The 15,035-nt window shown below is 42.3% G+C and overlaps 1 protein-coding gene across 1 annotated transcript; it reads right to left on the bottom strand.

Annotated features, from left to right (window-relative positions):
* Positions 1 to 4,948: 4,948 nt before the first annotated feature.
* Positions 4,949 to 9,681, bottom strand: LOC125506800 (B3 domain-containing protein LOC_Os12g40080-like). The gene is made up of 9 exons (XM_048671507.1): positions 8,785 to 9,681; positions 8,615 to 8,689; positions 7,925 to 8,124; positions 7,368 to 7,841; positions 6,854 to 7,265; positions 6,571 to 6,770; positions 6,139 to 6,400; positions 5,690 to 5,925; positions 4,949 to 5,562 (listed from the first exon to the last, which is right to left on the bottom strand). Exons 1-9 carry the CDS (start codon positions 9,035 to 9,037, stop codon positions 5,287 to 5,289), a joined length of 2,388 nt encoding a protein of 795 aa, XP_048527464.1. The 5' UTR covers positions 9,038 to 9,681; the 3' UTR covers positions 4,949 to 5,286.
* Between the last annotated feature and the right edge of the window lie 5,354 nt (positions 9,682 to 15,035).

The raw sequence follows: 15,035 nt of genomic DNA, 5'->3' as shown, positions 1-15,035 counted from the left end.
TATGTTCCTGTAGCATGTTGTTTGCTTGCTCTAAACAGTTCTTCCTGATATTGTTTATGACATGTTAGTATTTTCACCAAGTCTGTGAAGCTGATATCTTTTGCACTTTTGCCATGCTTGTTTGAACCTGTTCTAGTGTGATTTAGCCGTAGCTCAGTGTTCATGTTTTGTCAAGCATCTCTTTTACATCACTGCCATATGCTTTGTTGCTATGTTGGAGTGCAGTAGCTTAGTTTCTTGTTGCGTTCTATGTGCTATCATGTTGTTAATCGCATATTTGCACCATTCTTGTGTTGCTTGTCATTTGTAAACCGTGCATCCGTTTCTGGTGATCCTTATATCGATTTCAACCGAAATCATCTCATCTTTTCAGCGGCATACTTGGTTTGCCAAGTTGATGCCTTGATCATTCTTTCCCTTCCGGAGCACGCATATGCATTGCATATCATATCTTGCATGTCATGCCATGTATTGCATCATGTTGTTTGTGCATTGCACCGCGATTGATTGTTGTTCCATTGCTTGTGTTCTTGCTTTGGGTAGAGCCGGGAGACGAGTACGTGAACGAGGAACCTTTTGAGTACGGTAACGAGGATCAATCTTTCGACAACTCTGAGAACATTGCAGGCAAGATGACCATACCCTCGATATCACTTCTATCTTTGATTTGCTAGTTGTTCGTTATACCGCTATGTCGCGCTACCTACCACTTGTTATATTATGCCTCCCATATTTCCATGTCAAGCCTCTAACCCATCTTCCTAGCAAACCGTTGTTTGGCTATGTTACCTCTTTTGCTCAGCCCCTCTTATAGCATTGCTAGTTGCAGGTGAAGTTGAAGTTTGTTCCATGTTTGGAACATGGATATGTTGGGATATCACAATATCTCTTATTTTAATTAATGCATCTATATACTTGGTAAAGGGTGGAAGGCTCGACCTTTTTCCTGGTGTTTTGTTCCACTCTTGCCGCCCTAGTTTCCGTCATACCGATGTTATATTGCTTGATTTTGCGTTCCTTACGCGGTTGGGGTTATGGGACCCCCTTGACAGTTCGCTTTGAATAAAACTCCTCCAGCAAGGCCCAACCTTGGTTTTACCATTTTTCGACCTAAGCCTTTTCCCTTGGGTTTTCGCGAGCCCAAGGGTCATCTTTATTTTAACCCCCCCCCCCCGGGCCTGTGCTCCTCTGAGTATTGGTCCGAACTGAGCCGCCTGCGGGGCCACCTCGGGGAAACTCAAGGGCTGGTTTTACTCGTAGCTTGTCTCATCCGGTGTGCCCTGAGAACGAGATATGTGCAGCTCCTATCGGGATTTGTCGGCACAGTCGGGTGGTCTTGCTGGCCTTGTTTTACCATTGTCGAAATGTCTTGTAACCGGGATTCCGAGACTGATCGGGTCTTCCCGGAAGAAGGAATATCATTCGTTGACCATGAGAGCTTGTGATAGGCTAAGTTGGGACACCCCTGCAGGGTATAAACTTTCGAGAGCCGTGCCCGCGGTTATGTGGCAGATGAAAATTTGTTAATATCCGGTTGTAGAGAACATGACACTTGACTTAATTAAAATGCATCAACCGCGTGTGTAGCCGTGATGGTCTCTTTTCGGCGGAGTCCGGGAAGTGAACATGGTCTTGTGTTATGCTTGAACGTAAGTAGTTTTAGGATCACTTCGTGATCACCTATAGCTTTTCGGCCATTGCATAGTTTCTCACCTTACTCTTATCTGCGTATGTTAGCCACCATATTTGCTTAGCGCTTGCTGCAGCTCCACCTCATTACCTTATCCTACCCATAAGCTTACATAGTCTTGATCTTGCGGGTGTGAGATTGCTGAGTCCTCGTGACTCACGGATACTTCCAAACAGTTGCAAGTGCCGACGATACCAGTGCAAGTGATGCTACCAAACTCAAGTGGGAGTTCGACGAGGATCTAGATCGTTACTATGTTTCGTTTCCTGATGATCAGTAGTGGAGCCTAGTTGGGACGATCGGGGATCTAACATTTGGGCTTGTCTTCTTTTATTTTGGTTTCGTAGTCGGACCTTGATTGTACTCTGGATGATGTATGTTTAACTTGCTATTTGTGTGAAGTGACGATTGTAAGCCAACTCTTTATCCCTTTCTTATTCGGTACATGGGATTGTGTGAAGATTACCCCTCTTGCGACAAAACCACCATGCGGCTATGCCTCTAAGTCATGCCCCGACACATGAGAGATATAGTCGCATCGTGGGCGTTACACAGAGGTAGGTGATGGGCGTTGGTGTCAAGCTCTGTGGATTTGTCGGTCTTGATTGTAATTTTACTTCTTACCTGGTGTTCCTTTATGCAAAGGTTAGCGATCTGTTGTCTTTTGGTTTTGTCAGGTCGGTGTGTACTATGATCATTATGATATACTCTCTTCATATCAAAATAAGTGTCTCAATTTTGTCTAACTTTAATACAAAGTTATACTAATCTTGAGACACTTATTTTGGGACGGAGGGAGTACAAATGAGACACGTATTACCATGAAAAAAGTTTTAACTTTCACATTTTTCTTTTCAATGTTTTTCCATCATCTTTTTATGAAACATCGTGGCTAACCTTTATTTGTATAAGATATTTTATAAAATCTCATATATGCCAACTTTTGTATGAACATACCCCCACCAATTAGTCCTTTTGTATTATCAAGACATTACAAATTTAACTTTTAAAGCTTTTTTTATCTGATCCTGCATATGATGGCATTTTTATCATATATTAGTAATAATGTACTTGCAATGCACGTTTATATTAGGTAGGATATTAGTTGCACGTTATATCAGGTAAGATATATCTGTTGTATGTTGGTATTTGGTAAGATATCAATTACTTTTTCGCAAGAATGGTAGGATATTAATTACATGGCAGATTTTAAGGGATAACGTTGAGTCAAAACGTGTTTATAACCAATGGCAGTGGTGAGTAATTAGAGCGTTAAATGTGTTTGGTGCTTAATATTAGAGCAATTTGAACCGCTAGATAACATGATTTGACGGTCAAGATGGTTTAAATCTGTCCATTTGGATCTTTTTATATTGGTATAGATATAAATATAGATATGTGATGCCATTTTTTTATCTTATCCATTTTGCATATTCAAAACATGTCCAAGTACCAGATTTTGGGCTTGGCTTGGTAGTGGTACTAGCAAATTGGACGTTTTTGGCCCAATTGGAGCTCCTTAGGAGAACATCGTACAGAGAGGGAGGGGTTTGCCCTCGGGGTTTCGTTCTATCGAACATAATCATTCGTTTGATCGATCCCTCCAAGGAGAACGAATCGTTGGCCGAAACCCCCCTCTAGAGCTGACGTTTCCCAGATATTAGGGTCGAAAAACAAAAACATAAGATCTTACTAATATGTTTGAATTATGGAAATTTAATAATGTAGAGGAATCCCATGTCTAGGGGGAAGCATAGTTTTACCTTGTGTGGCATAGCTATGCATAGATGGAATGGCCTGGAGTATAGTTTTTTTTAAAGAGGGGATGCCCCTCGTCCTCTGCATTGAGTGATGTATGCAACCTTTTATTGATTATTTCAAAGTTCATCACTCAATCACAATAAAATTCGTCAAAAAAAAGCCATAGCTAGGTGCCCCAACGACAACTGACAACTAAAAAAGAGGAAATCGAAGGAAAATGAGCCTCATGCATCACAAATCCTATTAGTAGGCCGCCAACCAAATCGGTTGAATAAATCCCGAGAGACTATCTCCCATGCGCTACACCCAAAGTCCGTGGGCGCCCGATCCTCCCCCTTGGGTAGTAATGACCACATATGGATCTAGGTGATGGCCTTAAAGATAACCTGCATTTTTCTTGAAACTTTTGTTCTGTTAAAAATACAATCATTACGAGTGTTTCAAATGACCCAAAGTAAAGCAGAAATTCTCACATTGATCTGAGACTTCAATTTGGGATGCACCCCCACTAGCCAGTTTCCTAACATATTCATACTACTCACGGGTGGCGGTAGATTAAAAGCTATATGAACAGATTGCTTAATAGTTTAGCAAGTGAGCAGTGAAGGAATAGATGTTGAATGGACTCTTCATTGCCACAAAAGCAACACTTGGTGCATCCTTGTCAATTACTTTTTTTCTTCAGATTATCTTTTGCCAGCATTATCAACGCAAGCAAAACAAGTTATATGTGGTTTCAAGTAATTAGATGTGATCTAACTTATTCGGTGAACCGAGAAGAAGTTAAAAGAAACGAGACCAGATATTAAGAGAGAATGCTAGACGCTAATTTCGACCTGAAGAGGGGCTGAACCTAGGTCAGTGGGGCGACACCACTGAGCTACGAGCCCATCCACAAATCAAATCGAGAAGATGTTATTTCGAAATTCTAAATTTGTTTTCATTGCCATCGACAATAAGAACAATAGTAACAAAATATGCTAGGATCATATCAATTTGTAAGTCCTCATCTAACACCTGTATATCAATTCGTAAGTACTCATCCCCCCTCGATCTCAATCTCATAAACAGAATAAATTACCGCTTGATTCTTGCTGTTTATGTTGTGATCGGCAACTTCTGCCAATTTGCTTCACATATTTCCGAATTTCCGAAACCAGATATGATTATGAACTGGAAAGAACCAGAGATACTAATTCTTACTTTGCAAAACAAGAGGGAAAACATGCATGCTGCTCACTGAACTTATGTATATAAAAAGAATCAAAAGATTTCCAGCGGCAGGCATCACCGTAAGCCATTGCTGAATTAAAATAGCCAGAACCAGATCACTGCAACGAGCAATTAATTTTTCATAATCGATCACCACTTAAAGAACCGATACATGAACACACAAGTTTTTTTGTGAACCCCGAACAGTAGGAGAACCTCCTACTGCGAAATTAAACATGAACACACAAGTTACATGCTACAACTTCTCGTCGTCGATTAGTTGAGTAGCAGCCCTCAGTAAAATATGCACTAGCTGATACTCAATTTAGGTTCAATAAAATTTCAGTCAACTGAGCTTACATTCATGAGAATTTCAGTGGAGTGAGCACTAGATTTGTTGGCATGGTGCCGAAATACTTCTCTATCTTCTGAAATCACAGTGACGCCTGAACAGATCAGGAATGAACATTCACACGGTATGGCTCAACAACTAGTTCTACCGGAACCATATTAGTGCACTTGCCTCGTACATAAACTACTCCCAGTTCAGCTCTCGGTGGCAACAGGTTTCAATTATTCAACGACAAATTGAGAAGGATACAGCTACGCAGGAGCCTAGCTAGTTAGTACAGCAGAACAAGCCTGCCATCAACCTTCCTGAACACGTGGACAATCATCGTCGCCTTACGCACCCCTTTGATCAGCTCGAAGACGCAGACGTGGCCCTCCTGCAGCTTGTTGTCGCGGACGAACTTGGTCCATGGACTGTTGCTGAAACCCCTTAAGCTCGAATGGTAGTAGTACCTCACGCACCACTTCTTTCCCCTGTTGGGTCTCAGGAGCAGGATGTCATGTGACCTCGCCGCGAGATGCTTTGCTGCAAACTTTCTAGGGATGGTCTGCATACAGAACATAAGTCACTACCACAGAAATCTTCGTGGCAGACGGTTCAGAATGTCTATCAGAGACAGTTTCCTAAACCATCTAGGTAATCCAGTCTGTGATTAGTAGAACAACTGAACTTACCAGCAAGTTGTTCCCCTTTTTAACGTGATTCTTCCCCAGGACGGCGACGTACACGGGATTGCCCTGTTGGATCAACGCTGACCTGAATATATCCTCTTGCTCATCGCTGGTCAGGCCATTGGCGTGCCTTGAGTAGTAGTAGTTGGACTCAGCATGTTCCTTGTCACTCTCCTCATCCTCGGTGGCCTCGGCCTTAACTGGATATCTACGCTTTTTCTGAGATTCGGGCTCTTTCCCTGTAAAAACACGAATGGGCATCCAAAATGATCAAGTAAAGCGACACTAGCTCACTCCATTCCATACTGGTTCAGGCTTGTGCATTTTCGGGCTACATAACAAAAAGGTATCTATTTCTAAGTCGACTCATAATTTCATTTTTTTTAAGTTGGCGATCCTGAGCATTATTTTATAATGTCATATGTTCAGGTGTCAATGTGTTTCATACTCACCTTGTAGGTGATGACCTCCTTCGAGAGAATGAACAACCATTGTCACGTCACCGTCGCTTTTCCATACTTCAAATAGGCAGATGTCACTTTCCCGCAACTCGTTGTGGAGAACGAAGCAAGACCAGCCAACAGAAAGCATGCGGGAACCATCAGTGATAACCTTCAAATTGTCTATCCATATGTTGCTCTTATGAGGATGGCAGAGTGTGATGAATTGGTCTCCATCTGGAAGGTATTTGGCAGCGTAATCCTTGCAGATGACCTATGAGAGACGACTGGATCATCAGGCTTTGAAATTTATTGAAGATTATAATTTACGAAGAGATACTATAATTTTAAAAATTCCAACAAAATTTAGACAAGAGATCTGAACATTAAATGACAAATTTTGCAGGAGTCTCACTGAATCTGTAGAAGATATTGCACACATACCAGAGATCCAGAGATACTTGTCTTGCTCATGGCTGTGATGTAAAACGGAATAGCAGGCCTAACTTTCCTCACAAGCGCGTCGACTTCTGCCTTCTGCGCTGTAGTCAGATTGCACCTCGTTGCTAGAACATAGCGAGGCTTGGTGGTTTCCCGAAGGCCACCTGAATTCAGGGTGTCCTCTGGAGATTTGACACCTTCAGCTGCACAACACCGATCATCAAGACATCAGTTAGCAATTTACAGGTACCAATGAGAATATACGTGCAACTCTTCAATTCTTTACCTGATCTCGGTGAAGGAGAGTCCAGCGGAGTCATCTTTTTAGTTTTCCTACTGTTATAATCACGTGATTCGCAGTGACGCCTTGTTTCTTTGAGGAATGGCTGATCATGAGATATGCCCGTTTCTTGTAGATTAGGAGTGTGGTTCATGACAATGTGGAATAATTCTTTCTCACAACCACTTGGGTCAAATATTAGGACTTTAAAGTGAGAGTCCCCAATGTATCTGAACACCAGCAAGTCATGCTCTTTTAGTTCATAAGCACTGGCAAATGCTGCCCATCCAGATCTAAGGAATATCTTGTTCAGATCATTGATAACCTGAATGTTGTATACGTTTCCGTCAGGAGCTTCTAGCTTCATAACTTTAGATATCCTGCCTCTGAAATTGTTCACAAATTTCTCTGGTATACTCTGCAGGAACAAACAACAAAACAATCAGCAAATTATATATCTCTGATCAAGAAGACATTTCATCAAGGCGGCAGGAAGGGCATTGATTATACAGGATCTTACGATTTCTTGACGGAAATCGCCAAACATGAGCCTCAAGAAATGCTTCTGCCTATCATCCATGTGATGCCAATAGAAATGCACATCGCAGTGCTCGCACCTTCGATGGGACCCACCGTTTCTTGATCCACCATTCTGGCATCGCCTTTCACTCAGCGGCGATTGATCAAGACGAATGTCTTTTTCTTGGGCACTAGGACCGTAGTTCATGAGAACGTGTAACACTTCCTTCTCACAGCAACTTGCAAAATCAAATACCAGAACTTTGAAGTGAGAAGCCCCCATGTACCTAAAGACCAGGAAATAGCCCTCTTTTACTTCGTAAAAGCTGATAAATACCCCCCATCCAGATCCCAGGACTATCTTGTTTAGATCCTTGGTAGCCTGAACGTTGAATATGTTTCCATCAGGTGCTTCTAGCTTGATAACTTCAGAGATCTGACCTTCGAAATTCTCCACAAACTTCTGTGGTATGGTCTGCATGAACACGCAAACAACGAAGTTATCATTCTGAACAGGGATGGAATTCCATCTGAAGGAGAGAAAGGGCATCGATGCACGAGGGCTTGCCATTTTATCTTGGAAATTGCCAACCATGCACTTAAAGAAATACTTCTGGGTATCATCCATATGACACCAATAGTAATGTGCATCGCAGCCCTCACATCTTTGAAAGGATTTGCTGCTGATGTTGTGACCACTCCTGTTACCTTGCTCATGGTATTGATCCGGTGCCATGACAAATGTAAGATACAGCAGCCTAAAATATGAAGATGTAGTAGTGTGTGTTATTATGAGCAGTCTGTTCCAACCTCACATTGACGCATATATTCGATGTCAGATAAATCCAAGAAAGGTGTCCAATACTGGAGCAAGTTTTTTTAAGGACAAACAGGAAGTAAGCTATGCACTTCAGGTGATCTATAGGTTTAGCAAGTTTATGATCTAGTAGAAAGACAAGAAGCCAACACATCTTTGCCAACAGCCAATACCTCTTTAAGAGGAAAATAAAAAGATGTAGTAATATGAGTTTTTACCAGCAGTTTGTTCCAACTTCACATGGATGCGCATGCATCATGCCAGCTAAATCAAAGAAAAGTGTCTAATACTAGAACCATTTTAAATTTCAGGACAAATAGAACGTAAGCTATGCACTTTAGGTTCCTGTGTGCCATCATAAACATGATCTAAAGGTATAGCAAATTTATGATCTAAAGATGTTGCAAGTACAAAGACAAGAAGCCTCTTACCTTTGCCCAGGAGCTCTTTGAACAAGCCAATACTTTTGCAGAGAAGCAGCCCCAAGCCCGGAGAAAAAGAGCAGCCTAAAATAGGATCAGAAGACCATAAACATGATCTTAAGCTGCAGCAAGCTTATGCTCTAAGGATGTAGAGAATAGAAAGACCAGAAGCCTCTTACCTTTGCCAAGAACCACCAATACTTCGGCAGAGAAGCAGCCACAATGCCAACGATGCCCAAGCTCAGAGCAAAAGGGTATACATATATGCAGATACACACCATACCAGCTGATACTTGTGGGTCTTGTTATCATGATATCTTCCGTTGAAAATAGAGTCTCGTTTAAAAAGTTGTTCAGAGAGATGCAGATGAAATCATGACATGGTTCCAATCGAGAACTTTTCGAATCTGAGCAGAAGGAATCTAGTGACATCTGCTGGAATCATTTTCCTACTTTTAGCAATGCCAAGGAGTGTAAAGACCCAGTGGGTGTTGGAGTACAAGTTAGATTCTGTCAGTATCTTGTGGTGCAGTGCAGAGTAGCAAAAACGACAACATGGATCAAAACAAGGATGCTACAAGAAATTATACATTGTAGCTTCAGTGCCAATGATTCAGGAGCTCATAATGTACATCATTTGTCACTCCAAGGAACAACAAATAACAAGTAGAGCTTGTTAATGACAGGAGAAGCGGGGAGAGGAATTTTTTCCGCATGGATTTCACTTACAGTGTCGAATCGAGTGAACAGAGCAGGGCATCACTCATCAGGTCAGAGCAAGCCAGGTCTAATCAGAAAGAATCTTTCAGAGATGATTTCCATAGATCCGCGCCCTCCGCCTCCTGCCAGCGCCAGTACGGCCTCGGATAACCCAGCGCCAGAGTGATGGGGACCCTCGGTGCGGCGGCGCCGCTGTGGGTCGCCTCGATGAGGGCGACCCCGCGGGCATGTGGAAGGCTGCAATGGGCCTGTTCCGGACGCGCCGGCGCCGGTACCGGTGCCGGTGAAGGCCGGCGGGCCGCGCCAGAGCTTCGTGGGTACGGTAAGATCGGTTGGCGCACTTCCAGTAGAACAGGTGTTCATCAAACTTTGGTTGTTTTCCTCAAAAAAAAAAAAAATCAAACTTTGGTCATTGGGACTCATGGACTCACGAACAAGTGTTGGCATTGTGGATTAGCACCTCCAATAATAACGAAAACTATTGAATGTTTCTGTGATTTGCAGAGATATAAAAACACAAGATTGCAAATGCCATGCTTATTCTAATCCTGCATGATTTTCTTTGGGAAAACAAATGATTCTCACTGATAGGTTTGAATATGGAAACTTTTATAATGTAGAGAAATCCTAAGAAAAATTCATATAGATCTAATAATTATACAAATCAAACAACCCATATAGGATAATTTAGTAAGGATTCCAATCCTCCAAAATTCTTAGAAAATTCATTTCAATCCAAGAAGCCATAGACTTTATTGACAATATAGATCTACCATTTCTCAAAACTTCATATCCAAATTTTGTTCATCGACCGAGAAACAAAAATGAAGTGCACCAATATGATATTATTCAACCCGAATGCGAATTTGGCACCATTCATTGTCTGATTTGGGTTACTTTTTTCAAGTTGTGGATGGATTTGAGTTTGAAATTTTATATCATAATTGATGTGCATGGTACCTATATCGTGATTTTTTCAGAAATTTTTCATTATCTTGAGATGTGTTTTCCAACAACTTATTATATTGAGTTAATACCACTTCTAGTACATAAACTTGTCCTGGTGGGAACAAGTTCATACAAGAACTAAAAAACCCCACAAAAGTAGTACAACAACTTTGCTAACAGAACATTTTAGTCCATTTCCGTCTATTCTGCCGGTGCGTCATCTCCTGCCGTTATAACGTGCTTCTACAGTTGCTGACGTGAAACCGGGCCTGTATGTCAGTGTCATAAAGAAAGAATAAACCAAAACAACAAAATAGCGAGCTGAGGGGTTTCGAACCACAGACCTCGCGCACAAGTTAGCTTGCAACTAGCAGCGCGCTAACCACCCCAGCATAAGGGGCAAGTCAATCCAAACAGAGCTGCACATCTTATAGTTTTTGGTCGTGCACGGCACGAGAACACTTCAACCGATCACTGATCGGTATACCTAAAAGAAATACGTACTCCTATTTAATACAAATACTTTTTATGGGCCTAAGAGCAACTCCAACGGGGCAACCCATGTCTGTTTGGGTTGTCGCGGACAAAAAAACTGGCCCAACACACCGACCCATTTCGAAAAACCGTTCCCTTCGCGTCCGCACGAACCCATTTCCGGCCCAAAATTGCGCCTGAAATGTATTGGCACGGACGCGAAGCGGACACGCCGCGTGTCCCTTCGGTGTCCGCCGCGGTCCCACTTGGCAGCCACGCAACTACCGCCTGTCATCTAAGTTATGGTATGACTAAAGATGCCTAATACACCCATAGCCACGAGAGAAGGCAAAATTGATTGTTTCCTAATTTACAAACATTTGACTTGCGATCATGGTGTCATGTGATATTTTTCAATCTCCTCCAAGTGTAATAAAGTTTCATGCTATAACCCTTCCACGTTATCAAATATCATAATTAGTACTTCCATCCCATAACGTTAGTGAACTATCACGAATTCACAAAATAAAATGTTCATAAATTTCATAAAATATCAAGAAATGAATAAAGTTCACGATTTTTTTTAAAAAACTGCGAATTCAAAAAAGTTCAGGAATTTCAAAACTTGTTCGCCAAGTCAACAAATGTTTGTGAATCTGAAAAAATGTTCATGAATTTTTAAAAATATAAGAAAAATTCAAAAAATGTTTCGCAAAAAAATAGTTTGTAAAAAAAAGGTTTAATCAGAAAGATTTCGCAAAAATGGGTCTAATCAGAAAGAATCTTTCTGGAGTGCCCTCCGCCAGTCCGCCTCCTGCCAGCGCCAGAGTGATGGGAGCCCTCGGTGCGGTGGCACCGCTTGGGTCGCCTCGATGAGGGCGACCCGGGCGGTCGGTCTGTTCCCGGACGCGCCGGCGCCGGTGCCGGTGCCGATCTCGGTGAAGGCCGGAGGGCCACGCCAGGGCTTCATGGGTATGGTGAGATCGATTGGTGCACCTACAGTAGAACAGGTGTTCATCAAACTTTGGTCATTTGCCTCAAAAAAAATCAAACTTTGGTCATTGGGACTCATGGACTCACGAACAAGTGTTGGCATTGTGGATTAGCGCCTCCAATAATAACGAAAACTATTGAATGTTTCTGTGATTTACAGAGAAATAAAAACACAAGATTGCAAATCCCATGCTTATTATAATCCTGCATGATTTTCTTTGTGCCAAAATTTTATTTTATTCGCCATAGGAAAATAAAAAACAAAGGATTCTCACTAATAGGTTTGAATAAGGAAACTTTTATAATGTAAAGAAATCTTAAGAAAAAAAATTCATATACTCACTCTGTTCCTAAATATAAGTCCTTACAGCTATTTCACTATAGATATATAAGAAGCAAAATGATTGAACATATACTCTAAAAGGCGTCTATATACATCCAAAAATATAGTCTTCTATAGTGAAATCTCTAAAAGAACTTGTATTTAGGGACGGAAGGAGTAGATCTAATAATCATACAAATCAAACAACCCATATAGACTAATTAAGAAGAATTCCAATCCTCCAAAATTCTTAGAAAAGTCATTTGGATCCAAGAATACCTAGACATTTCTGAGAATATAGATCTACCATTTCTCAAAACTCCATACCCAAATTTTGTTCATCGATCGAGAAACAAAAATGGAAGTGCACCAATATGACATTATTCAACCCAAATGCGAATTTGGCACCATTCATTGTCCGATTTGGGTTATTTTTCCCAAGTTGTGGATGGATTTGAGTTTGAAAATATTATGTCATAATTGATGTGCATAGTATCTATATCGTATTTTTCTAGATTTTCTCATTCTCTTGGTGTGTGTTTTCCAATAACTTATTGCACCGATACGTTTAAAGATCAATCTAGGAGATGCTGGCAACGAGAGAGAGGGAGTGCATCTTCATACCCTTGAAGATCGCTAAGTGGAAGCGTTACAAGAACGCGGTTGATGGAGTCGTACTCGCGGCGATTCAAATCGCGGAAGATCCGATCTAGCGCCAAACGGACGGCGCCTCCGCGTTCAACACACGTACAGCCCGAGGACGTCTCCTCCTTCTTGATCAGCAAGAGGAGAGGAGAAGTTGATGGAGAACTCCGGCAACACGACGGCGTGGTGGTGGAGTTTGTGGTATTCCTGCAGAGCTTTGCCAAGCTCTACGGAGGAGAAGGAAGAGTTGGAGGAGGGAGGTAGGGGTGGAAATTGGTAGCGGATAATCCAAAATATCCGATATTCGTATTCGAGAAAATGCCTATTCGTATCCGAAACATCCGCATCCGAACCAAAATGGAAATGGAAATTATCCGTATCCGAATTTATTAAACAAATAAAAAATAAAATATGGTACGAGATTTTGAGACAAATATGGATATGGAAGTGGATATATCCGTATCCGAATAAGATTATGGGAGGTAATTTTCAAAATTCTAGACCCAATATTCCAATTATCCAACATAAAAGCCAAATAAGTGGTCAAATATTACTCTTTATATGATTAAACTTATAAATTATTATGCATTACAATAGTATTTATTCATAAACCTATTTATCATTGACTTATTGTATGTCACAAGTTGATTATTTCAGGTCACATAGCTATCGGCTAATTTACTTAAGCAATATGTTGATATTATTCGTATCCGTTCCGAATCAAGAAAATATCCGATACGTATCCGTATTCGAATAATATCCGAGCCGCATCCGTATCCGATAACATCCGTATTCGGATTCATATTCATTTTGAAAATATGAAAATGAAAGTGGCAAGAGCACTATCCGATCCGCATTCGATCCGTTTCCACCCCTAGAGGGAGGGGCTGCGCCAGGGAAGGGATGCGGCTGCCCTCTCTCTCCCTCACTATATATAGGGGGGATGGGGTGGAGGAGGCGCCCTAGGGTTCCCTAGGGGATGGGCGGCGGCCACAGGGAAAACCCTAGATGGGTTTGGGCGCCCCCACCCCTAGGAAACTTGCCCCCCAAGCCGGGAGGGGTGGCTGCCCTAGGGGAGGCGCCCCCACCTCTTCAAGTTACATGAGATGGGGTGGGAGGGGCGCACAGCCCCTTAGTGGGCTGGTGTGCCCCTTTCCCTTGGCCCATAAGGCCCCCCAACGCTTGCCGGGGCCTCCGAAACCACTTTCGGACACGCTGGTCGTCACCCCGTACCCCCGGAACAATTCCGGACTCCAATACCCTTCGTCCAATATATCGATCTTCACCTCCGGACCATTCCAGAACTCCTCGTCACGTCCGGGATCTCATCCGGGACTCCGAACAACCTTCGGTAACCACATACTATTTCCCATAACAACTCTAGCGTCACCGAACCTTAAGTGTGTAGACCCTACGGGTTCGGGAACCATGCAGACATGACCGAGACATCTCTCCGGCCAATAACCAATAGCGGGATCTGGATACCCATATTGGCTCCCACGTGTTCCACGATGATCTCATCGGATGAACCACGATGTCGGGGATTCAATCAATCCCGTATACAATTCCCTTTGTCTATCGGATGTTACTTGCCCGAGATTCGATCGTCGGTATCCCCATACCTCGTTCAATCTCGTTACCGGCAAGTCTCTTTACTCGTTCCGTAACGCATGATCCCGTGGCTAACTCATTAGTCACATTGAGCTCATTATGATGATGCATTGCCGAGTGGGCCCAGAGATACCTCTCCGTCACACGGAGTGACAAATCCCAGTCCCGATTCGTGCCAATTCAACACACACTTTCGGAGATACCCGTAGTGTGCCTTTATAGCCACCCAATTACGTTGTGACATTTGGCACACCCAAGGCATTCCTACGGTATCCGGGAGTTGCACGATCTCATGGTCTAAGGAAATGATACTTGACATTAGAAAAGCTTTAGCAGACGAACTATACGATCTTGTGCTATGCTTAGGATTGGGTCTTGTCCATCACATCATTCTACTAATGATGTGATCCCGCTATCAACGACATCCAATGTCCATGATCAGGAAACCATAACCATCTATTGATCAACGAGCTAGTCAACTAGAGGCTTACTAGGGACATGTTGTGGTCTATGTATTCACACATGTATTACGGTTTCCAGTTAATACAATTATAGCATGAACAATAGACAATTATTGCCTCTAGGGCATATTTCCAACAGTCTCCCACTTGCACTAAAGTCAATAATCTAGTTCACATCACTATGTGATTGTAATGAATCCAATACCATGGGGTTTGTTCATATCTCGCTTGTGAGAGAGGTTTATTAGTCAATGGG

Source organism: Triticum urartu, chromosome 5 (genome assembly GCF_003073215.2).
Source record: "Triticum urartu cultivar G1812 chromosome 5, Tu2.1, whole genome shotgun sequence".
NCBI lineage: Eukaryota > Viridiplantae > Streptophyta > Magnoliopsida > Poales > Poaceae > Triticum > Triticum urartu.
The sequence above is the reverse complement of the archived record's forward strand: the minus strand, read 5'-3'. Positions and strand labels throughout refer to the sequence as shown.

Coding starts and splice junctions, on each gene's coding strand:
- LOC125506800 (XM_048671507.1), bottom strand. CDS start 9,037: ATGTCACTAGATTCCTTCTGCTCAGATTCGAAAAGTTCTCGATTGGAA. Junction 5,926..6,138: donor AGGAGGTCATCACCTACAAG/GTGAGTATGAAA, acceptor GTGTTTTTACAG/GGAAAGAGCCCGAATCTCAG. Junction 5,563..5,689: donor AAAAGGGGAACAACTTGCTG/GTAAGTTCAGTT, acceptor TTCTGTATGCAG/ACCATCCCTAGAAAGTTTGC.